We start from the raw sequence: 23,779 nt of genomic DNA, 5'->3' as shown, positions 1-23,779 counted from the left end.
GTGACCCAAGCACCTGCCTCATTCCCAAGCCGAGGCCTCACAAGGAAGGAGCAGCTCACGACAACACTCCGAATAGAAGGAGCACCCAGTGGTTTATATGTTAGGTCCACAACCCACCTTCCAACAGCAGCTCGAAGATCTTGGTCAGGGCGCCACACTTGTGGTCAGGACAAATGGTCAAGGTGGAAGAGCTGCTGTTACCCCCCCCCCGCCGGGGGCTTGCAACCGATAGCCCCCGAGTTCGAGCCGAAGTAAAACCACCGAGGTTTTCGTAAACGGCCACCTCTACGGAGCTGGCCGGTGAGTTTTTGCCTCTACGGCCTTTCTTTTTTCTTTTTTTTTATGTATTTCTTTTTTGCTTGCGACTTTCTTACTGCAGCTATTGTATTGTAATACCTATGTGTAAAGTTTAGATACACATCCTGGTGTCTTTCTGGCAGGACCCTTGTTGGACCTTTTAGGCGGTGTGCAAGCACTCTTTGTCATCAACACACTTTTAGGCTAGCTGTGTTGTATGCTTTGAGTTGTTCTACGGTGATTTTCATTTGATCTAGGGGTTCCTATGGGCTTTCGATTGCATTGTTTATCCATCTGTTTGACATATAAAGGAGTGTTTATTCTGGGTATTGTGGTAATTCACTACCTGCTCAAAGTATCGAGGGCCCGAGTCGACAGACATTCTCAAGCTACGGCTTCAACTCCAGCTTTCTAGAACCGAGACAGGAGAGCACAGCCGGGTTAGCCTCGGTCTTGAAGTCGAAAACGGGTCCTGGTGATCTTCAGCAAGTAGCAGTGAGTTTGTCAGCTTGTGGCCCAAGATGTCTGACTGGGTTGGCTGCGACTTTGAGCTCCGGCTGAAGAAAGAGGTATTGAAGACGCGTGGCAAATGTTGCTTTCCGCTGGCATGCTTAGATTGCGAGGACGGGATCATGTGCCGTTGAGGAGGAGATCCTGTGCCGCAATATTGGATCTAGAGACGTCGTCCCCTCGCCTGGTGTCGACTGTTTCTTCTCGAGGGCGGCTTTTCTGGGGCAGTTGAGGCTGGATACCCACCTTACCCAGCTGTAGAAGAGGTTTGGATTGGTAAAAACCCTCGGATATCTTTCCCGTAATATTGAACTTCAAAACACAGTTGTGCTTACCTACATGAGGCGGCTGTCTTCCGCAAACGGGGCAAAGCACGAGGTGGGTGAGGATCTTCATCCATCGGATGATGTTGGATACCTACCTATCTTTGATGGATGTCTGTAGTCTGGTAATCTCTCGGTAGTTGTCCCGTAATATTGAATGTAGAAACACTACCCCTAAGTTCCTATGGCGGCCATTCCTGGTAGCTGGGGTGAGGAAAACATGGTCTAGAAACCCCGTCGGGGATTTGATAGTGTGGGGGTAGGCCTGAGGGGTTCGGTAGCTGAGTGAGAAAAGAGCATGGCTTGTGGCAAGGTTTATTTCAAGCGAGCGAAGTGCCGGCGCTAGTGATGATTTGCAGGTTGTCTAGATTCTAGTTGTTAGTATGTGGTGGGCACGTGGGATATGGTTAGCTGGAGGGCTTTTCAGGGTGGGATATTGGTCTCGTTGCAGCACCAGTGACAGGACAGACCACAACTGCCAGTTGACAGCAAACTAAGGTCGGTAGATACTACATGGAGTACTCTGCATCTCGTCCGTGGCCATTCTGGGATGGTTGAACAAAAGAGCTGAAGAGAAGTGAGCATCGGTCTCACCTAACCCGACCCGCAACCCTACCCCGACCTGACTAAGATACTACACTTGTGCACCTACATCTAGAATCCTATCCTATCTCACCCATCAAACCCATCTCCAAAATCCGAGGAAAACGACGGCAGCAAAAAAGTGCGAGATCGGGCCGTCACATCCCACTCCATCTCGTCTTGGAGCCATGAGTGGTCAATAACCCGCAGCGACTACCGGGTATCTGCATCAAAGTTGGCTACCCACTTCACCTTAGCTTACGTGTATGCTGCTGCTCGTACCTTGCTTTAGTATCTCCATGTGGTGGTGTGTGGTGTTATGTGTCGTGCATCCCCAGGCTGGCGGGCAGGTTTTCTTTGGGCACGGCAACTTGCAGGAACACTAGTAGAATCGTGCAGATTACATTGGGAATCTCTCAACCTCCTTCCTATTTCTTGTTTTCGCTCCTTGGAAAAAATGATCTTCTCTCAGGGTTGGCAGCCTTGCCTGTGGTGATTGGTAGTTAGTTGTTGTTCAGTGCAAGTGTAGCCAAAAGGCCAGAAAGAAAATGACGACCATAATGCGGTGCCTTGTGTCTGTATCTGGGAGGTATGTGATGAGAGGTTTGTATGGCAAACCCAACACACACACACACACACACACACACACACACACACACACACAAAAACACTTTACATCTCTACAGTGAGGACAAGGCAGGTGGCCCCCGGTGGCTGCCCGTCAGGCCTCAGACCACAGGCCACAGAGTAGGCCGTGCCACGTCATCTAAGAAATCATGTCTGGTGTGTTGTCTGCCATCAGGCCATTCACTTCGACTGGTCACCGCAGACTGCTGTGTCTTTTTTCTTTTTCTTCTGTCGCATATTGTGCGCAGCAAAGGTGTTCACTATGTCCCTTGACGCCACGGAAGGGAGTGGTTTGCCTTCTTTCATGGTGAAATAAAGGGAGGTGGCGCCTTGCTTGGATTTGTATCAAGGATAGACAAGACGGTCAGTGATTCCGGAGGACCGTTTGTCTGTTGGTGATCCCTTTTTCTGGGCAGATGCAGTCGGATTTAGGATTTCCCAGCTTTCTGCTTGCTGACATAGAGAGTCGTGATAGACTTTGGGACTTGTGTTTCGCCAAGCAAGAAACTGTTTGTAGGTTTTCTGCCTGCGCCGCCGGAGGGATTTCGTGGGTGGCACAGAGCCATGACGCCCTCGGCGCCCCTACCAACGGCGCCGAAGAAAAGGGGGGAGGAGGTTCAGCAGCAGCTCATGCCTAGTATTTTCTCGGTCCCGGGTCCTGTAGGTTTCTCAAAATTCTCCGTCAAGGTCGGTGGCGGTCAAAAGACTCGGGGAGACGCCCAATCCCCAGAGCTGACCGGGTCGCACTGCGGTGATTCAGGCCCGTAATCCAGCCAGGTTGAAGCGGTGCCTCCCGTAGTGATTTTCAGGTCAAGATGAGCGTCCGGATAGCATCCGTGAGTCGGGGGGGCCAAGTCTCAGTCGTCAGCCGTCGGCAGCTCGTCAACGGACCCAAGAGTATTGACACTTGAAACGGGGGGGCGTAAATGGCCTTGTTCAGCCAGAGGGAGGAGGAATGTGAAGAGTCCACAAGACTGCGCGCGCAAACACCCGCCGCCACAGAACATGGTGAATATCGGCGACTTTACAGAGTGTTTCCATCACTCGCCGCCGACAAAACGGAAGATACTAGACTTGGCGGCTATCTAGGCCAGGAAAGTTGAACCGCGCGCGTGGTGTGCTAGGGAGAGACCATAGGGAAAGATTGCACCGTTTTGGCATAGGCTGGATATGTAAATGCAGGGCCTAAAAGCTGATGCAAGACTGCTGCGATCAGACACCACTGCGAGAATGGTGATAACAAAAGCTGCGGTGAATGATGATACCGTAGCAGAAGTGATGTCGTCAATCTTTCTGAAGACACGGTGGGTTCCTCATTTCAGAGCTACGCTAGCATCGTCGAAAATCAGATCTCGGAAGAAACTGTCTCGGGAGAGCAGTCAGATCTGACCCGTCTTCTCTGGACTTCTCTGAGATGCTTCTTCTTTTGACGGCGGAAGCGACGACAGGGAGTGGCTTGCTGGGTAGGCTCCGTTCGGGAGTTGGTTGTGTTTCAAACGCACGAGAACACGCTGGGGCCCCCCAAATCCCCTGGCTTGGTGTGTTTTGTGAGGCTGTGATTGGACGGTTGTTCCAAGTGAGGGTCAACCCCCTTGCTGTTGGCACGGAGCATTGATAAGATGGAAAAGTGCGGGGCAGGGAGAGGAGAGAGGATTCGTAAGTGATGGTGATGATGATATCGGACATTCTGTGCCTTGGACTGCGACTGTCAGCAGCTATTCTGGAAGAACAAGAAACAAGAAAGGGATGGTTTATTTATTCAGTGTAGCTGGTTTCTCAAAGACTGGTAGATATGACGCTATAATGGGCGATTTATTTTCAGGCGCCGTTTGTGTACCCGTCGTAAAAAATAAAAATAAAAAGAAGCCCCAAAACCCAGGTGTGCGGGGAACCAAAGTTCCCAACCGCAACGTCAGGTCGTCGAGAGTTTGGTGTCGGGCCGGTCCAGGGAACCGTTGGTATCCCGCGACACAGACGAGATGAAAAACCCAGGGACCGCATTTTTGTGCCCAATTCCCACATGTTGGCTACCCGTCTGTCGGCGTCCGCCTTCCACTCCGTTTCTGACGGTGATACTTGAATACTTGGAGGGTCTGGAAGGAGGAGGGCACCATATTTGGAAGTTTCCCGTTTTTCGAGTTTGCCAGTCGATCGATCCTATTGGACGCCATTCGCGCCGCGTAACAACATAACTTCTTTGTCTTTTTTATCCTCTGCCGTCCCGCCCTGTGCCAACTCAGGCACACACCTAACGACCTGCAGCTTGCAGAACATCCGGCCAATGGGATCCGCAGTGGCGATGAGCAAGATGCAGGTACAGAGTGGCCTGAGCGAGCGTTACCCCTGAGCGCACAGTTTTTTTCCTCTCCCTCGTGCTCTCGTCCACCATGGCGGTTCGCCGACCCCCTCTCATCTGAAGTCTCTTGACATCTCGAGAGCCAGGAACCACTGGATCAGACGGCGTGTTTGATGAAGGGGCCAGCCCAGATAGGGTAGACAAACGCCAGTGCACGCCAGCTGTTAGACAGTTAGACATCCACAAACCTCTGCCCAGCCCAGATGGTGAGGTGAGGAATCCACTGCCTTCAGCTCCTCCACCGGACCTTCCGATGTCTGATGTTTGCCCTGGCAAAATCCTGGCAGTCAATTGCTCATCGACCGCTCTCTCTCCTTGGAATGGGCGTCCGAATATGTCTCAATCGGGCTAGCCAGAGGAGTGAAAGGAGACGGGACTTCTCTCGCTTCTCAGCTTCTGGTGCTTCTGGACCCACGGTGCCGGGCTGAGGGTGGGGTGGGGTGGGCAAGTGTGGACACACAGCACAACGTCGTCGGCTCGTGTTGCGTATAAACTGGGTCACACCCATGCCGGGAGTTCGTCCCGTCTCCCTCTTTTCTTTCCCTCACCCTCACCCTTCTCCTCCTCAACCTCCTGTGGGTTTTTGTTGTCCTGTCATTCTCTTTTTTCCTGGCACTCGTGCCTCATCTCTCTCCTTCGAATCCAAGTTGTGCTGTTGCACATCACTTTACACTCCCTTTTTTCCAACCATCACCAGCTGCGGAGCCTGCTCAGCGCAATACATACTCACTTACATCACTGTCCTTTCCACCACGCTAGCCGTTGATATCCAGCTTCTACCTGTCAAGCAATACCAACAATAGAAACGGCCAACGTGAATAGTTAGCGACTGTTCCACAATCACAACCCCCCATTCATTCCAGCCAACCGGTATTGAGCAACTCGAAACTTTTATCAAGCAGTCCCAGAGACTTGTCTTATCAACCCTTCGACAACTTCTTCCCACACTTTTCTCGAGCCGTTGAGGAGCGACTTTTGAGATACCCAACAACCAAAGGATAGACTTTAGACATTTCCAAGCGATACCAAACAACAACAACAACAACAACAACAACTTCTTCACCATGCATTTCACCACCATCTTGGCCACCATGGCCGTCACAGTGGCTGCCGCCAAGGATAGACGTACCTTTGCGACTCTTCAGCACAAGGGTCGGGGACCATTGACGACATGCAGAGCCGATCCCATCGTCTCACCAGGAGGCCCTTCTGCCCACGTCCACGCCGTCATGGGTGCCAGCAACTTTGGCTTCAACGTTACCGGAGAGTCTCTGCGCCAGTCCAAGTGCACCACAGCCAAGCCAAAGGCTGACATGAGCTCATACTGGGTTCCTTCACTCTACTTCAAGGACCCCGAGACCGGACTCTTGGAGCCCGTCGAGTTCTTTTACATGGTCAACTATTACTTCTTCGACGCCACCGACGACGATATCAAGGCTTTCCCTCTCGGTCTCCAGATTGTCAGCGGAAACCCCACTCTGAGGTCAAAGCCCAGCCATGTCTCTGATGGCGCCCTTCAGCTGGATCCCTCCAAGCCCATCCAGGCCGCTCAGATCACTTGCCCTCGCCCCAACTACAACCCCCCTAGCTGGCCTGACAACTCGGACGGCTCCAGGGCTGGTCTTGGTGACCCGATCAACAAGGGTGCTGGTTATGGCTTCCCCTTCCAGAACTGCGACGCCTATGCCTCTCCCATGCGCGTGGATGTCCACTTCCCCTCTTGCTACAACCCCGCCGCCGGCCTCACCAACTACAAGAACAACATGGCTTTCCCTACCCCTGTCGGCGGCAAGCTCAACTGTCCCAAGGGCTGGATCCACGTCCCTCACATGTTCTTTGAGACCTACTGGAACACCCCCAAGTTCTTGCCTCGCTACCAGCACTTGCTTGGCAAGGAGAGCCCTTTCGTCTTCTCCAACGGTGATGCCACTGGTTTCTCGGCTCACGGTGATTTCATCTCCGGCTGGGACGAGGAGGAGCTTCAGCACATCATCGACACCTGCGACGCTGGCCATGCCGGTCTTCACAACTGCCCCGGCCTCAAGCATGGTGTCAACCCTGACAGCGAGAGCTGCAACATTGAGTGCCCCATCCAGGAGAAGATTGCCGGCACCCTTGACAAGCTTCCCGGCAACAACCCCATCGCTGGTTGGAAATATGGCGGCGGCAATGTCTCGCCCGCTCCCGCTCCTGCTGTTCCCGAGCCCGAGCCTGTCGTCGAGAAGCCCGAGCTGGAGACTCCCAAGTCCAGCAGCGCCCCTGCTATCAAGGTAGAGCCATCAACTTCTGCTGCCCCCGCTCCGGCCCCGTCGTCGAGCTCTGTTGCTGCGCCGCCCCCACCTTCCACCACCCTTGTCACCGTTCCCGCTCCCGCCCCCACCAAGGTTGAGGAACCCCCTGTCGTTGAGAAGCCCGAGCCTACCAGCGAGGCTGTCCTTCCTCCTGCGGCTTCTCCCAAGGTCAGGATTGTCTACGACACCGTCACCGTCTGGCAGACCAGGACCGTCTACGAGGCCCCTGCCGGCCCCACCCAGTCTGCCAAGTCTGGTGCTGAGATCTCGGGCTTCAAGGCTGCCGGCTGCTACAAGGACCAGTCTGACCGTGTCATCTCTGGCAAGATTCTCCCCAACATTGGCCAGGTGAGCAACACCGCCTGCGTCGAGTACTGCTCTTCCAAGGGCTTCTCTGTTGCCGGCACCGAGTACGGCGGCGAGTGCTACTGCGGCAACAGCCTCAACACTGTCGAGAAGCTTGACGACTCCAAGTGCAACATGACCTGCAAGGGTGATGCCAGCCAGAAGTGCGGTGGTGACTGGGCCTTGACCGTCTTCACCAAGGGCGGCGCTGCCCCTGCCAAGGCTGAGAAGCGCCATGTGCGCAACCACAACCACCTTGCGCACCACGCCCGCATTCCCTCTCGTCATCTCCACCGGAGGTAGACGATGACTTGGTCACACGGGGTTTTTCTTCTTCCTTGATACCTTTTTACTTCTTTCGGGGCGGGCGTCAAGCCCTTCTCTTTACATTTAGGGATGGATACCAATTTTGGTTTTGGGCGGACAATTTTCAGCGGTAGGAAAAGGGGAGGGCTGGACATATGGGAAGGGGTGTTTGGATGTTCCGGTGTTTTTTCCTTTTCCCTATCTATCAAACGATGATTTATGACGAAAGAGATCCCCCCCAAAAGAGCGCCATATGTTTTTGTCGTTGGTGGCTGCTGCTGTACTTCACTTCTTACATTTCGTGTATGTATCACTTATTCTTCGATTCTTCTGAACAACATTTTTGGAACATTGGGTTTTTTTGGTGATTTTTAAGACGGGGAGGGATGGGACATATATATAGAAGGGAATATGAGATACTCCAGAGGCTAGAGAAAGCGTGTTTTTTACGCAAACATATGCTCTTCCATGACTTTGGTGACTGATGATCTGTGCAGGTGAACGCGTGACTTCTTGGTTGAGTTCTCAGCGACATCAACGGCCATGATCCCTAACCCTGGGCCTCCAAAATTTTGCAATATGTCAAGGCAACCAACCAGAACTCACAACTCACAACTCATTTCAGCAGTTCACCTTCATCACTCAGCTCAAGTAACCCAAACTCATTTGGCCCGACTCAAAAATTTCAATTGAATGGATCAATAATACGCCTCGGACATCTGTTGTAACTGAGAATGTCTCTCTACCACGAAGCAGCAGCGCTGCTCACAGGGCCATCGACACACGGCGGCAGCTTGAAATCACGAGTCTTTAGCAACAAGGACCTCAAGTCCCCCCCAGCGCAGGTCTACGCCCTGGCCCTAGAGACATGCAAATGGAGTTCTGTGCTCAAAGAAGTGGTTGAGAATGCCGAATTACTCAAGCACGAGCGCAAGGTGTGTTTTCCTTCATTCACCCATTGCAGTATCAACTACTAATAATCATTCTCAGCTCACCCCCATCCTCTCCATCCTCCTAGTCCACGACCACCTCCTCGCAAAAGGTGGTATCGCCCTCCCAGCCTCCCACGGCCTCCGCCAATCCATCGACCGCCACAAAGCCCGCCTCACCTCGGAATTCACCAAAGCCCGCATCCGTAGGAAATGTCCCACCATCGAAACCTTTCGCGACTTGATAGAAGCGGAATATGCCGGCCCAGTTCAGCATCCCCGATGGATCCGCGTCAATGCTATTAAATCAACCCTTGACGCACAGTTGGAGACTACCTTCAAAGGGTTTGAAGTCGTCCCCTCGATAACCCAAGTCATGACCGCCCCCCGCAAGAAAAAAGTCTTGTGTCTTGACGGTCACATCCCCAACCTCATCGCCGTCCCCCCCTCCGTCCTCGACTTCACCAAGACGGAAGCCTACAAAAAGGGCGAGATCATCCTCCAGGACAAAGCCTCTTGCTTCCCTGCCTATCTACTTGACCCAAGACCGGAAGATGGGGATATCATTGACGCTTGCTCCGCCCCAGGAAACAAAACCACCCACCTCGCCGGGATACTCTCCGAACGGGGTTTCGCCCGAGGACAAACCATCCATGCATTTGAAAAAGACAGAAACAGAGCCAAGACCCTGCAGAAAATGATCAAAATCGCGGGAAGTGACGCAAAGACGGTGGTTCACCCAGCAGAGGACTTCCTCCGAGCTGATCCCCAGGCGGAGGAATACGCCCATGTCGGGGCGCTGCTGCTCGATCCGAGTTGTTCGGGGAGTGGGATTGTCGGCCGTGATGATGTTCCTGAGCTTTGCCTCCCTGAGGCGTTAGCCAGCAAGAACAAACCGGGTAATGGGAAGAGTGGAAACAAGAAAAGGAAACGGGCCGAGGGGGAAGAGGAGATGAAACCGGCACCGGCGATGATGGTGGATGATGATGGACAGGAAACGGTGGTTTCCTCTGAAAAGGACCTACAGCAAAGGATTGAGGCTTTGGCGGCGTTTCAGCTGCAGATTGTTTTGCATGCGTTTGAGTTTCCTAATGCGAGGAAGGTGACATATTCTACGTGTTCGGTTCATAAGGGGGAGAATGAGGGGGTTACGATCAGGGCGTTGGGGTCCGAGGTGGCGAGGAGGAGGGGGTGGAGGGTTTTGAGGCGGGAGGAGCAGGTTAGGGGGATGTGGGAGTGGGATGTTAGGGGGGAGGTGGAGGGTTGTGAGGGGGATAAGGAGGTCGCCGAGGGGTGTGTCAGGGCTTTTAGGGATGATGGACGGGGGACGATGGGGTTTTTTGTGGTGATGTTTGTGAGGGACGGGACGGTGGATGGGGAGAAGAAACAAGTGGAAGAAGATGAGGAGGGGCCGTATGTGAGGGATCAACAGGGGAGGGTTGTGAGGGATGAGAATGGGATTCCGACGTTGAAGGCTACCGGGAGGAAGGCGGTTGAGGTGGATGATACGGAAGGGGATGTTAGGTTTGGGAGTGGGAGTGAGGGAGAGGGGCCGTTTGTGAGAGATGGGGACGGGAGGATCGTGAGAGGGCCGGATGGGATGCCGACTTTGAAGAAGGGGGCAGATGAAGAGAGCGAGGATGAGAGTGAGGATGATTGGAGTGGGTTTGACGATTAGATCCTGCTCAAAGATCGGAAAGATACCCATCTACAAGGCTGAGCCGGGGCGGATCTGCCAACGAATACATCCAGCATCACCCCATGATGGTTTATACGATGGTCAGTTCATGCATTGCGTGGGATGGGCTGATATCCCGTGGCTTTGGAACCGAGCTTTCCGGTGCCGAAACATGGCTTTGCTATTGCATTTTCGAGCTTGGACGACAACAGTCCGATATTGGGCTTCAACAATGTTTGGTTCCAATGCCAAGATGTCAAAAGAAAGATGACTGGAAATTCAGAGTAAGTCTGTGCATGATGTCAGCACGACCGGAGTTGGAGGTTAGGAGCATGTGAATCCCGCCGATGATCTACAATTCAAAAAGTTTCAAGGAGCGCTAACCTCGGTGCGTCGGCATTGGCACCCACCGCTGCTTTGATCTTGCGGCTCCACGATCCCGACAACAGTCTCTCTTTTCTGTGGTCTCGTTCGCCGATTTTTTTCGTCTCTCTCTCAGGGGCAAATTGGGCTTGTCGTTCTTCTGGAAAGCCTGGTTTGTAAGCCTGCGAGAAATACTCCGCATGCCTCGGCCGTTGGAAAACCAGCTGCGAAATTGAATCAAGGACAACGACGCGGCCTAGCAAGACCAAGAGCCCACAAATAAGAATCCTCGAGAAGTTGCGAGGCTATCGTTCTGGGCGTGTCCTTCAAGTGGAGTGCCTTCAATGCCGTTTTGTCATCACTCATTCTCCTGTTGTTTCTCACGGTGCTTCTTCCTGTCCGAGTCCCGACTTTTTGGAACCGTCCAGCGGTGGTTACAACCAGTCCACTTGCCGCAGTCGCCAATCTCGTGATCCATAATGGCCGTTTACAGATCTGACGGAGCACGCTCATTCTGACAGGAGATCACGTCAGGGGTCCAGTGTTGTCAGAGATGGAGGAGCCTCATGCTCTTGGCAGTTCGTCCGTTGTGGGACCAGGAACGGGATTCAGAAATCCAAAGTCCATGATGGGCGGCGTGGGCGGGTAGTGGTTTGTTAATCTTGCTATTGTTGGTTTCGTTTGATCAGGATCGGGGAACGGAGTTGAGGAAGCTTTGCTGGAGAGGGCGGGCTTGGCCATATAAAACGGCGAGTGGTTCCCCCATTTGGGTGTCCGGATGGCATTGGGTTTCTGTTCTCGCGGTTACAATATCTTATCGTGGTTTCTTTTGTATCACCATATCATGATATAAGATTCCGATATCGTTACTCGTTACCATAGCAGACTGGTCACAAACTTCAACATGGCATCCTCTTCGTCGTCGGTGACGGCTTTGCCGACTACACCACCCTCCCCAACACCAAAGCCAGATATGGAGTCCCAGACTGATTACAACACCACCAGCAACAGCAATCATGTCCCTCACTGGCGTCTCGTACTGTCCCCTTCTCACCTCACGCCCGCCATATTGTCCCACCCCTACCCGGGAGATGGCACAGAATCCTCTCCCTACATCGTCGACTTCCTCCCAGGGAAATCCGACCCCTTCAACCCCATGACCTACCCCAACTACAAGAAATGGATCATCACGTTACTGCAGGCCGTCGCAACCCTGGCAGTGGCCTTTGCTTCCACCGCCTATTCAGGCGGCGTTTTTGAAATCATCAGATACTTCCAAGTCACGCCAACAATGGCCACCCTGGGCATCTCTCTCTTCGTCTTTGGCTTCGCCATCGGTCCGTTACTTTGGGCGCCCTGAGTGAATTCTACGGACGCCAGCCGATTTTCGCCCTGACCTACATGGCCCTCATGGTATTCTGCGCCGGAGCCGCCGGGGCAGACACAATCGAAACCCTCGTCATCCTCCGCTTCTTCGCCGGAGCCTTTGGCTCATCACCACTCACCAACTCGGGCGGCGTAGTAGCAGACATGTTTGACGTCAACGGTAAGCCCCCCCCCCCCTTTTTCCCCTCCCTCTCCATCCATCTTTCCCCTATACTAACTCCCAAAAAGAAAGAGGAGCCGCAGCCGGCGTCTTCGCAATGGCTCCCTTCCTCGGGCCCTCCATCGGCCCCATCGTAGGCGGCTTCGTCGGCGAATCTTTAGGGTGGCGCTGGATCCAAGGCCTAACAGCAATCTTCACCGGCACCCTCTGGCTCCTCTGCCTCCTCTACGTACCCGAAACTTACGCCCCCGTCCTCCTCCAAAAACGCGCGGCAGCCCTCACCTCCCACACAGGGAAAATCTACATCTCCAAAATGGACCTCCTCGACCCCTCGACCAAGTCCCAAAAAATAAAAACAACCCTCACCCGCCCCTGGGTCTTGCTCTTCAAAGAACCAATCGTCCTCTTCACATCAATCTACCTCGCCATCGTCTACGGAACCCTCTACCTCCTCTTCGCCGCCTTCCCCATAGTCTACCAGCTCAACCGCGGCTGGTCCCCCGGCATCGGCGGCCTAGCCTTTGTCGGCGTGGCCGTCGGTATGGTTTTTGCCGTCACATACGCCATGATCGACAACAAAACCCGTTTCATGCCCCTCCTCTCCTCCGGCCTCGCAACCCCCGAGTCTCGACTCCCTCCCGCGATCGTCGGGTCTATCTTCCTCCCTGTCGGATTGTTCTGGTTCGCGTGGACAAACGGCCCTGAAATCCACTGGATGGTCTCCATCACTGCATCCGCTTTTTTCGCCGCGGGGCTGGTGGCCGTGTTCTTGAGTTTGTTGACGTACATGATCGACAGCTACACCGTCTTTGCCGCCTCGGTCCTGGCCGCGAACTCGGTGTTGAGAAGTTTGTTTGGTGCGGCGTTTCCGCTGTTTACGACGTACATGTACCAGGACCTGGGGATCCACTGGGCGAGTACCGTCCCGGCGTTTCTCGCTTTGGCGTGCGTGCCTTTCCCCTTGTTGTTTTGGAAGTATGGGGCGAGGATCAGGAAGAGGTGCAAGTACGCGAGGGAGGCCGAGGAGATTTTGGGACGGATGAAGATGAGTCATGAGAGGAAGGAGAGCAGCGGCGAGGAGGGGAAGATGGGAGGGGGTGTGTTGAGTGAGGATGAGACGGTGAGAGGGGAAGAGACGGCCGGGGAGGAGGAAAAAGGGGTGAAGATGTAACGGGGAGAGAATGGGGAAGATAATGAAGGGGGAGTCCTTACTGCATGGCGTTTTGGTTTGGTTGCTTGATTTTGTTTTGGCATATCTTTTTGAGATATACCACGGATTACGGACACTGCATTTTTGTTGTTTAGCATTGGTCAGTAAGCTACAGCTAGATTGTTTGGATACCCTACTCTTTTGTTTATGATAGATAAAATCTAGCAATGTCCGAATGGATCGGCTTTGCATGGAAAATTGCTCCATCCCAAAAGACATTATTGCGATAGAGCAGGCAGGTACTGAGATGGGACTAACAATGATCCAAACATTTTATTCCTTCAAGTTCGCACTGAGAAAGTCAACAGCCAGCCAGCCAAACACGCCAGCGTTTCCCAGCTAAACAGAACAAAGACATCTAATCATAGTAACAGCAGAAAGAAAAAAGAACAAACGCCGCCGGTGTATGCCTCCTCGCCTGGCATCCTTTTGCCAAAAGATATCCCTCCTATATGCACCGAGCCAAAATTCAGGGCTTGACCTGACCAGAAAGGAAAACAACATCTAATGCGAGCCTCCACCACCACTGCCTCCTCTACCATGACTCCCATCTAGCAACAGCGTTGGCTTGATGTAGTCTTCGTCCAACTGTCTAAACAGGGCAGATGGGTCGTCTGTTCTGAAGAGTTGTCTAATCGCAGCAGACGCTGTTAGTGGCGTGGAATGATTCCCACTCTCACTGTTCTGGCCAGAGCCAAGGGTTGTGGCCGCAGTCGAAGCTGGTGGGATATCCCCTCCTGGCATAGGGCTCGACCTCCTCCTCGGCGCCGGTGGTGGCAAGTCTGAGATGTCAATGTCGCTCCCAAACTCAGAGTCAGTGTTACTGTTCCCGCCATTGTTGACACCCAACAACTCTGACCTCTCAAAGTCGTTGCTGTCCTTGGAGTTGTGTCCCTTTCTCCCATGGCTGGGTTTCCTCCTGTTTCCTGATGTCCAGCTCGCACCGTTGCTGTTATTACCGCCAACGTTATCCAATGCAACGGCCGACCCGCGGCTCCGACTTCTGGGAGTGTATCCTATCCCACTATTGTCCGGTCGTTTGTAAAGTCCGCCTCCAATAGCCTCGATATCAAACTCGTCATCGGAATCCGCATCCTCTGTTACCCCAGTGCGGATTCCTAATATCTCGAGCATGCGGGCTGTAGTGCCGCCAAAGATGATGACGGTCAGCACCACTACAACAAGGACGGTCGCTTGCAGAGCTTGGGTTTCCTTCGCGGTAAAGCGGGCTGAGAGAGCGACGCCGACGGCTCCACGAAGACCGGCCCAGAAGAGCATGGCTTGGTAGCTGTAGGGCAACTCATCGGCTTCGCCACCACGTCGGGAGGCTCTATATCGGCGGAACCAGTTGATCGCTCGAGAAAGCGGGAAGACAGCGAGCCATCTTGCCGCACAGACGGAAACAACCGTGACAATGATCAACAGGGGCTGAAAGACGAGGTTCTTCTCCGTGAAGAGGGCCAGACCTAGGTAGATAAAGATGAAGTTTTCAGACAGGTGAGCGAGAACTTGGAACAGGTACTTGGTCGTCAGCTGCGTTCGGCGGGACATGTTGAAGTAAGCGTAGTGCTTGAGCGTGATGCCGCAGAAGAGAAGCGATACAATTCCTGAGCACCAAGTTAATCCACGATTCTCAAGTACGGGCGCTTACGGGAAGACCTACCAGACATCTCAATAGCTTGAGAGAAAAAGTAGCTGGCATAAGCAATGAGCACAACCAAGCAACTCTCGATGGCTGGATACCGTCTGACATAGGTGTACTTCAAGGCGAGAGCAGTCATTACGCCCACAATGCAGCCAATCGCCAAACTGCCAAAGAACTCTTTCAAGAAGTACCAGATTCCATGCAGGATGCTGAAGATGCCAATACCCCCTGACCCGGAAGAATGCTTGGCCTGGGAAGCCTCGAAAATAACAATGGCCACTGCATCGTTCAGAATAGACTCGCCGAAGATGATGGTGTACAGCTTCGGGTCAACCTTGTACGAGTTGAAGATTGCCAAGATAGTGACCGGATCTGTGGCAGAAAGCGTTGCGCCGACGGCGATGGCATCGGTCCACGACACATCCAGCCCCTCGGGAGAGATTGCAGTGTAAAAGAAGAGCAAGACGCCAATCACAACGGCCGAGATGAGCGTTCCCGCAAAAGCAAAACTCAAGATTGTTCCTATATTTCGGAAAAAGTTGGCTTGGTGGAGTTCGTAGCCGGACGAGAGAATAATCGGGGGAAGGAGAAGGTTGAAGAAGTATTGGTAGTTAAAGTTGACCAAGTCTCTGACGGAATCGAAGCCAGATACGCGGAGGATGAGACCGATGGTCATGCCTAGAAATATGTTGGTTAGGGTGAGGTTCGTCGGGGATGATGGAGGAGAATCGTTCGTACCGCCGAAGATGGATACGACAGTTTCATGAATAGCTGTGATCTTTCTCTGTTGTAGAGTGTAGCTCGTGCAGAACGACACAATGAGTAGCGACAGCAGAATAAATATGGCCCATGATGAGTATTTCTCCTGGTGGGGCGGGTCGGAGCCTGTATCGCGCAGTTAGCATGCTGTCGAGGGTCTCGAGATGTTCGTTCGGCGGGAGGGGGGAGTTCGGATGATGGATGTAGGGGATCGGGCATACCGGCGGGGTCTTCTTCCTCTCGTTCTGAAGCATTCTGTTAGAGCCTGTTCGTGGGATAGTTTGGGGTTGGGGAGGGAGAAAGGGGGAATGCGCGTACTGGCAAGTTCCACGAGGGAGCTCGCGACAACTTCTGACAGCATGGCGGCGTCTGTTGGACAGCGACAGCGGGCTTGGCCCCGGCGCGGACGAGGGTTGGGGAAGCTCAGTTCAGCTCAGAGGTCACGGCAGGGCTCAGGACTCTCAGGCTCACGGGAAGCGAAGGAGCATGAATTGGTAAAAGGTACGTAAGAGACGGACGGCGATGGCACGTCTGGACAGGCTGATTTGGTTGGCATTTGGTAAGCTCAACATCCCAAGTTTGAGACGTCGCCAGGTTCAAGAAAGTGTCCACAAGGATCGCTGCCGAGACCCGCCGATGACCATGAGGCGGCCAATCCGCGCAAGCCACTACCAACCGCCAACAGGGGAGCTTCCCAATCGGTGGGTCAATAGGCTTGGCACTTGGAGGGGAAGCATGTGTCTAAGTTGAGCTGTTCAGACATCTTGAACCTCACTCATAGCACCTATTGTTCTGCTAAGTCCTGGGGAGGTCAGGATAAGAACTGCATAGCAGATGCTGTGTCAGTCTTCTCGGTCATATATCAAGCTCCAGCATCACTCTCGATATCCGCGTCCATATCCAACAATAAATACAAGATGGCCAAAAATACAACTCTGTGCTACTTCGCATCATCAGCCGGTTCAGCAAAATATCAACTACGGGCTCATGAAGCTGTCACCTGGGCTACTAGTGCTTGCTTGGGTTGGGATTAAATCGAGGCCATGTGAAGCCCCCGTATTGCTTCGTATTTTACACTGTGCACCATGGCAGCCACTGCTCCAAAACATGTGATTCTGATCTGTTGCTGGAGTTCAAAGACAATCCCCAATACTCGGAACAAGTTGGAATGAATGTTTGGTGGTTGTTTCTGCCAAGGGATCCGAGTCAGAGATCTCAGACCTAGTCAAAAGATTGGACGTTGAAGCAACAGTGCTGCGATCCATGGAACAAAGAATAACGGCCCGCTGTGGTTCCAATTGCCTGACATAATTAGTGCCCGCAAAATCCGGAGAAGCCTGTCGCTCGGCGCTGGGCCTTCCATGATGCGCCCCTGCAGCTTCAAGAGATCCAGACCCGTGCCGCCTGGCGTCTCTCTGATGGTTGTCATTCGTGGACCAACCAAAATCGAAGCTCAAGTTGCTCTGCATTGCAGTATCTTTTGTCACAGACCAGCCCTGCCTCCTCTAGATAGCCGGGGTTTTCTCGACTTGCTTCCGCAATCGCACCACTCGAACCACGACGGGTCTCGTGGCAGACGTTGACTTGGCCGCGTGATATTTTCACTCCTCTACAAGTTTATATCAGTTGCGAGCATCCCTCGGTGCCCTCCCAGCTCCGTCCAGTGCCACAGCCTCCTGTATTCGCCGCGACCTGTGCTCTCAGGGACGATCCCGGCACGGCCGAAACTCAGGCACCTCAGCTCTTCTTTCACAAGCACCTCCCACGCCCTCTTCCGTCCTGCTTTTTGCCCAACCCGACCACCACTTACGATACCACCGATAGCTTATTCGCTCGAATCCAACACATCGAGAAAATAACAAACTCGCATAGAAGACGCCGTCAATTGTTTTTTTCCGTGCCAGGTCGAGCGACACGGAAGCGCGCGAACCGCCGTTGTTGCTGTGGCAGCTTCTAAGCTCTTGCTCCGCATGACGTCGTCGTTAGCAGCAATTCCAGATCGGGGCCACCCCGCAGGCGACAGCCAACGCCAACAGACATCAATACCCACGAATCAATCGGCCAAGGGCAAAGAACAGGCGAAATCATCAAGGACAGGCAACCCATCATCAGGTGGAAATGACCGTCAGCCAGTATTCGACACGGACAGTCTGAACGAGCAGTCGCCGCTGCTCTCTCCCTCCTCCGGCTCGGGTGAAGACGATGGCTTCATCCGCGCCCAAGCGCTCGATAACGGCGAGGATGAGCACCAGGCGACTAAGAGTGTCTGGTATCTCATCCTCTTGACTATTAGTATCGGTGGCCTGCAGATCGCATGGTCGGTTGAGATGTCCAATGGCTCTCCTTACCTGCTCTCGCTCGGTCTGAGCAAGTCGTTGATGGCACTGGTCTGGATTGCCGGGCCGTTGTCGGGGACATTGGTGCAACCATATGTTGGCATGCTGAGCGACAATTGTCGTCTGAGCTGGGGCAAGCGCAAGCCATTCATGCTCGGAGGGGCTGCTGCCACCATCATATCGTTGATGTTCCTTGCCTGGACCAAAGACATCGTTGGGGGCTTCTTTGGCGTATTCGGAGCAGACCCAGAGTCGGCATTTGTGAAGAACTCCATTATCGTTATTGCAGTTTTGTGGGTGTATATTTTGGACTTTGCAATCAATACAGGTAGGTTATTGCACAGGACCGGATAGGAGGACTTGTGTGCTGACCAGCCATTGCAGTGCAAGCCGCGATTCGAGCGTTTATTGTCGACTGCGCACCCTCTCATCAGCAAGGTCAGTTATTCTATGCCCCTTGATTTAGTTCAAGTCTAACGCCTGTTACAGAGGTTGCGAATGCCATGGCAAGCAGGTTTGTCGGTATTGGAAACATTGCAGGCTACCTCGCTGGCTATACCGATCTGCCCAGTGTGCTCTGGTTTTTGGGTGATACCCAATTCAAGGACCTTTGCGCCATCGCGAGTATTGCGCTGGGAGTGACGGTTGTCGCTACCTGCATTTTTATCCGCGAACGCGATCCCCGACTCGAGGGGCCACCCATCAAGGACAAGCCTGGCGTCCTCGCCTTCTTCAACAAGATCTTCACCTCCATTCAACGGCTACCGCCCCAGACCAGAAAAGTCTGCGAAGTCCAATTCTGCGCATGGATTGGTTTCTTCCCTATGCTCTTCTACACTTCGTCGTACATTGGCGAGATTTATGCCGAACCATATCTCGAGGCCAACCCGAACATGACCCCTGAGGAACTCGACAGGCTCTATGAAGACGCCACTCGGGAGGGAACCTTTGCGTTGCTCATCTTTGCGATCACTAGTCTGGCAACGAATGTGTTCCTCCCCTTCTTCATTGCGCCAACATACACAACTCAACCTGGCAGTGCTGTTGTCTCCCCTGACGAGGGCGGCCCCAGCTCGCTCAAGGATTACGACGAGGAAAAGTCCTGGTTGGACTACCTCGTCATCCCTGGATTCACGCTTCGCCGCGCCTGGATGCTTGCCCAGATTCTTTTCACCTGCAGCATGCTTTGCACTGTTTTCGTGCGGACCGTCACAGCAGCCACAGTACTCATTGGCCTCGTCGGTATCACCTGGGCTCTTACTCTCTGGGCACCATGGGCTATCATCAGCGCCGAGATTTCCCGCCGCGACGAAGACCGTCGCCAACAACGAGCGCAGAGGATGCTCTCACCCACCCGCGGAATGGACGGCTACAACTCCGACGAGGCCCGCGAGCTCGAATCAGGGGAAGACGCCGAAGCCGCCGACCAGGCCGGTGTCATCTTGGGGATCCACAACATGGCCATTGCTGCCCCTCAGATCATCGCCACCTTGCTCAGCAGTGTGATCTTCCAAATTTTCCAAAAGCCCCGCGGCGAGCCGGGAGACCACAGTATCGCGATTGTGCTGGCATTGGGTGGCATCACGGTGCTGATCTCGGCCTTCTTCATCCACCGCATCAGGGATGATCCGGATGTCCCCGCGGATATCATGAGCGCTGTCGAAGACGGCGACGCCCCTTCGCGGCCGGGCACAGCGCGCAGTAGGACGCGGAGCCATGAGCAGCTTCCCAGGGCGAGCTTGGAGAGGGCGACGCTGGTGAGGAATAAGAGCTTTGGTGGGATGGAGTATTAGATGCAAGCGATACCGGTTAGAATGTACGAGACATGGACTGAGAGAATCGTGTGTGTATGAGTGTGTGAGAAGAGGTGGAGCTGTGAAGCCTTGTTATGATGATGGGATACAATAATCGGAGATTTTCTTTTTGACAGGAATGGGATTGGAAGGAGTAAACATGTGTGTTTCTCTATCGTTAAGCATCATAGTTCTATCTCTCTCTCTCTCTGTCTCTGTCTCTCACTTTTGACTTTTTATGATATCTTGTTGGGGTTCTGCTCCCTAGCTGTTTGTTCTTGTTCATTTACATGTTGTTTTGACTGCTTCAATACAATTTCATCTCCCCATTTACAATGGCTGTCATGTCCTGACACCTCGTTTGATATGTTGTCCATCTGCAATGCTGGTCACTGTTCTGTATAGTTACTCTTTCACATGCCGTCAAGACGTAACATCTTCAACCTTCCGCCCTAAACAACGCCACTTTCATCATTGTCTCCACCACAACCACCGACCAGAACCCAACCCAACCAACGGGGGTATATAGTTTTCAAATTCTAATCACTATTCCGTGGCGCGGTAGTATAGCGGTTATTACACTCCCAAGTTTGAGCGAAAAAAAACAGGTTCGACTCCTGGCCCGTCACACAGCGTTTGATTTTCAGGGCAGCGTTCCCAGCGTTTCCTTTTTTATCTCTTTATTTTCCACACACACACACACACACACACACACACACACACACACATACACAACCAACAGCACAGTGATTGAATGAATACTGATGATTAACTCTACTGCACATCTCTTTCTCCTCATCTCTGTATTGCCATCTCCCCCCTTGATCACTCACTCTCCCAATCATCAAGCACAACCTCATACTACATCAGCTGTCCATTCCCACCCCCCTCATCTTTATTGTCCCCCCCCTCTCCCCCCTTCTTCTTCTTCTGTTTCTCCCTCCCCAAAAGCGCCTCCACCACCCCGCCCCTTTCAAAATCCACAACCTCATCCACCTTCCTCCCTACCCAAGCCCACCTCACAAACCCATCCTGGTCAATCCCAAACGCGCCCCCCTGCTGCCATTTATTATCTCCTTCGTACCTCCCATGAGGCTTATGCTCCAGATTGGTGACATTCACCGGCTTGGTGATGGGAACTTTGAGGTTCTCCACAAACCAGTCGTACCATGACCTGTTTTGGTGTAATCCCCAGGAATGGTAGAGTGACAAAGACGGGTCGGGGATGACGGTGGAGATGGACCAGAGGCCGCCGAGGGAGATGATCCAGGTGTCGGATTCGGAGGGGGGGGATTGGGTGATTGCTATGCAGGTGATGGAGGGGTGGGTGGTGGAAAAGGTGGTGAGGTTGGTGAAAGCTTGTTCTGCGACTGTGAGGGGTTAGCTTAGACACGAATATGGAGGTTGGGGGGTGGGGGGGGGGGAGAGATGGACTTACATGGACATCCGCAGTATCGAAGGAAGACTACCAGGAGGGGTTTGTCTGTTGGGAAGGTGATACTTGGCCCTAGGCTCGGGGCTCGGTCTCCTATCCTTGGGGGTTGTGTTTCTAGTTCTTTGTTGTCCACTGGTGGTGGCTGCTCCTGTTGGTTGTTGTTACCCCCGGCAGGCTGGAGAACAGAAGAGTAATAAGACGGCGGGGGCAGTGCTTGCTGTTCCTCGTCGCGAAGGGGGTTGACTATAGCGTGCGGGTGTGCCTGTGGGGGAGGGCCTGGTGGAGAGGAGGGCCACATTCTGTGGTGGTATTATAGCGGATATCGTTAAGTCTGATTAATAGGCAGGGGAATGGAGGGTGTGTCCTGGTTGGAGGTCTGGTATTGGCAATGGTGATCTGCTCGAGTTGAGCCGCATGCATGGGTGGTGGTGATGTGCAAGTCAGGTAGGCACCCAGCTAAAGGGGTAGCTCCTACCACAAGCCAAGGTAGCTCACGCTGTCGTCATAAGGGCCCTAGCTTCAGCCTTCTCTGACCACTTCCTTTCCCCCATATTATCAACCCCGACCCCCAGCCATTCTACCCGAGACATTCCCCATTCCAGAAGCCGAACCCCCCCTTGCCGCCATGCACCCCTATTTGCCACCCTTCATCACTTGTATGGAATCCAGGGTCCAGAAATTGCCTCCTCTCTCACAAGACATCTTTATCATCGTTATTCGCAAACCATACCATCATTACCTATTCACACACCACATCGGAAGCACAACTCCAACTATTCGGCATCCCACGTTCCATTGCTAGCTAACCCCTCCCCCCTAACACTATTCATTCCCAGCTGTTGAACGCTTTACAACACAAACTCCCAACAAGCAATTGATAAAACCCCCACCATTATCAGCAAAGCTTGACAATCAAACCTTCCTTCCTTCCTCCCTCGACCAAAAACACAGCAAAAGAATAACACTACCATTTGACAAAACAAGAGCCAATCGATAATACTATCTCCCTGCCATCCTCCTCCCACATCGCTCATCAAACATCCCCCCCCATATCTCCTTGATCACCCTCCCTTTCCCTCCAATCACATCTCATCCTGCCCCAACTCAGGCCAGTAGTAGGTATACACCCCCTGACTCTCTCTTCCTAGAGAAACAACAACAACAACAACAACACAGTGTGTGTTTACCCTCTCTGCACCACTTGAAAAAACCGAGGGCCCTCAAACTCCATATACTCCTAGTGATAAATCCAGCAACCGAAAAAGAAAAAGAAAAAAGATATCAGTAACAAGTGAAAAAAAACAAGAGAAAAAAAAAGTCCACCTCCCCCGCCTCCCCAATCAATAATCCCATATTCCCATACGAGTAATGATTATACTCAGTCAATTAAAAACAAATCAACACCAGTGTCCCATGCACCACCCACACTCCCTTTCCTTTCCCTAAACCCACCATATAGCCCTTCAGCAGAAAGAATAGGAAAAAAAGGGTAATAAAACAGGCAATCTGAAACGAAAAAAAAAAGAAAAAAAATGCCCATGTTACCTGAGGATGATGCGTCCTCAGCTTTGACCAAACAAGAGTGGCGATACCAATGAATCGTTTGCCCGTGTCTGTGTTGACATCAATCACCACCACACAGAAACAAAAAATGTACGAAAAAAGCTCAAACACTCTCCTGCGTCTCAGGATCTCCATTGGCATTCGTCCCCTGAGACTGCGACTGCGACTCCCCATTGGAACCAGGCTTGACGACCGTGGCGTGGAAACTGCTAATGCTTTGGAACCCCCTATTCTTTGTTAGCTTCTCGTCATCAAGATTGGCAAGACAAAAAAAATAAAAATTACTCACTTCGTCAAATCAAACCCCTCCTCCTCCGGCATCCCACCCCCCACCTCCCCTTCCTCATCCTCCAACCCCCCAGGCGCGACGACAGCACCCACACTGCCCCCTCGTCTCGTCGGACTCTGCGGCGGCACACCCCCCACCGGGCTCTTGCTCCTCTCCCTCCTCGACTGCACAACCGGCGGTGGACTGCTAGCCACCTGCTGCTCCCCCTTCACATGGCGCGCCAAAAAAAAAAATGGAACAACCTTTGTACGACTTCTCATATTAATAAATCTACCTCTATTTTAACCTCGTTTAATTAAATAAACTAGTAATTACATAATAACTCCCCCCCCTTCTTACCCCTCTCTGTCGAAGCTAAGTACTTTGTTTCCCACGTCCCCCCTCCTTCTACAGAATCCCTCTTACATACCACCCCAACCACGATTTTTTGCTTAAAAGTAAGAATTCGTACGATAGGTATTAGAAGTAAGCTGGCATAAAATGCCTGTAGGTGAAAAATTTCCACAGTAGTGGTGTGAAGCAGTACCGGTAGACCACTAACCTCTATATCCGACTATGAAACAAAAAAAATTTTTTTTTATTCCACTCCGGGATGC

General features: G+C 52.7%; 7 protein-coding genes across 7 annotated transcripts, besides 4 other annotated features; 4 read left to right on the top strand and 3 right to left on the bottom strand.

Annotated features, from left to right (window-relative positions):
* The first annotated feature begins 111 nt into the window (after window positions 1–111).
* Window positions 112–342: a long terminal repeat (lechriodus).
* Window positions 343–2,193: 1,851 nt separating this feature from the next.
* Window positions 2,194–2,211: a sequence feature (primer 7G12A).
* Window positions 2,212–2,333: 122 nt separating this feature from the next.
* Window positions 2,334–2,376: an STS (microsatellite 7G12).
* Window positions 2,377–2,440: 64 nt separating this feature from the next.
* Window positions 2,441–2,458: a sequence feature (primer 7G12B).
* Window positions 2,459–5,759: 3,301 nt separating this feature from the next.
* On the top strand, window positions 5,760–7,634 carry PODANS_7_5760 (uncharacterized protein; the record flags this gene model as incomplete). The annotated part of the gene is made up of 1 exon (XM_001907896.1): window positions 5,760–7,634. One exon carries the CDS (start codon window positions 5,760–5,762, stop codon window positions 7,632–7,634), a length of 1,875 nt encoding a protein of 624 aa, XP_001907931.1.
* Window positions 7,635–8,371: 737 nt separating this feature from the next.
* PODANS_7_5750 (uncharacterized protein) lies at window positions 8,372–10,244 on the top strand (the record flags this gene model as incomplete). Its single annotated transcript, XM_001907895.1, has 2 exons — window positions 8,372–8,572; window positions 8,628–10,244. The coding sequence occupies 2 exons, from the start codon at window positions 8,372–8,374 to the stop codon at window positions 10,242–10,244; spliced, it is 1,818 nt and encodes a 605-aa protein (XP_001907930.1).
* A 1,267-nt stretch (window positions 10,245–11,511) lies between these two features.
* Window positions 11,512–13,324, top strand: PODANS_7_5740 (uncharacterized protein; the record flags this gene model as incomplete). Its single annotated transcript, XM_001907894.1, has 3 exons — window positions 11,512–11,944; window positions 12,037–12,153; window positions 12,237–13,324. 3 exons carry the CDS (start codon window positions 11,512–11,514, stop codon window positions 13,322–13,324), a joined length of 1,638 nt encoding a protein of 545 aa, XP_001907929.1.
* A 543-nt stretch (window positions 13,325–13,867) lies between these two features.
* On the bottom strand, window positions 13,868–16,128 carry PODANS_7_5730 (uncharacterized protein; the record flags this gene model as incomplete). Its single annotated transcript, XM_001907893.1, has 4 exons — window positions 13,868–14,970; window positions 15,027–15,893; window positions 15,989–16,012; window positions 16,086–16,128. 4 exons carry the CDS (start codon window positions 16,126–16,128, stop codon window positions 13,868–13,870), a joined length of 2,037 nt encoding a protein of 678 aa, XP_001907928.1.
* A 1,609-nt stretch (window positions 16,129–17,737) lies between these two features.
* PODANS_7_5720 (uncharacterized protein) lies at window positions 17,738–19,896 on the top strand (the record flags this gene model as incomplete). The annotated part of the gene is made up of 2 exons (XM_001907892.1): window positions 17,738–18,431; window positions 18,593–19,896. 2 exons carry the CDS (start codon window positions 17,738–17,740, stop codon window positions 19,894–19,896), a joined length of 1,998 nt encoding a protein of 665 aa, XP_001907927.1.
* An 861-nt stretch (window positions 19,897–20,757) lies between these two features.
* PODANS_7_5710 (uncharacterized protein) lies at window positions 20,758–21,629 on the bottom strand (the record flags this gene model as incomplete). The annotated part of the gene is made up of 2 exons (XM_001907891.1): window positions 20,758–21,266; window positions 21,335–21,629. 2 exons carry the CDS (start codon window positions 21,627–21,629, stop codon window positions 20,758–20,760), a joined length of 804 nt encoding a protein of 267 aa, XP_001907926.1.
* Window positions 21,630–22,717: 1,088 nt separating this feature from the next.
* Window positions 22,718–23,068, bottom strand: PODANS_7_5700 (uncharacterized protein; the record flags this gene model as incomplete). The annotated part of the gene is made up of 1 exon (XM_001907890.1): window positions 22,718–23,068. The coding sequence occupies one exon, from the start codon at window positions 23,066–23,068 to the stop codon at window positions 22,718–22,720; it is 351 nt and encodes a 116-aa protein (XP_001907925.1).
* Window positions 23,069–23,779: the final 711 nt, after the last annotated feature.

Source organism: Podospora anserina, chromosome 7, assembly GCF_000226545.1.
Source record: "Podospora anserina S mat+ genomic DNA chromosome 7, supercontig 1".
Lineage (NCBI taxonomy): Eukaryota > Fungi > Ascomycota > Sordariomycetes > Sordariales > Podosporaceae > Podospora > Podospora anserina.
The sequence above is the reverse complement of the archived record's forward strand: the minus strand, read 5'-3'. Positions and strand labels throughout refer to the sequence as shown.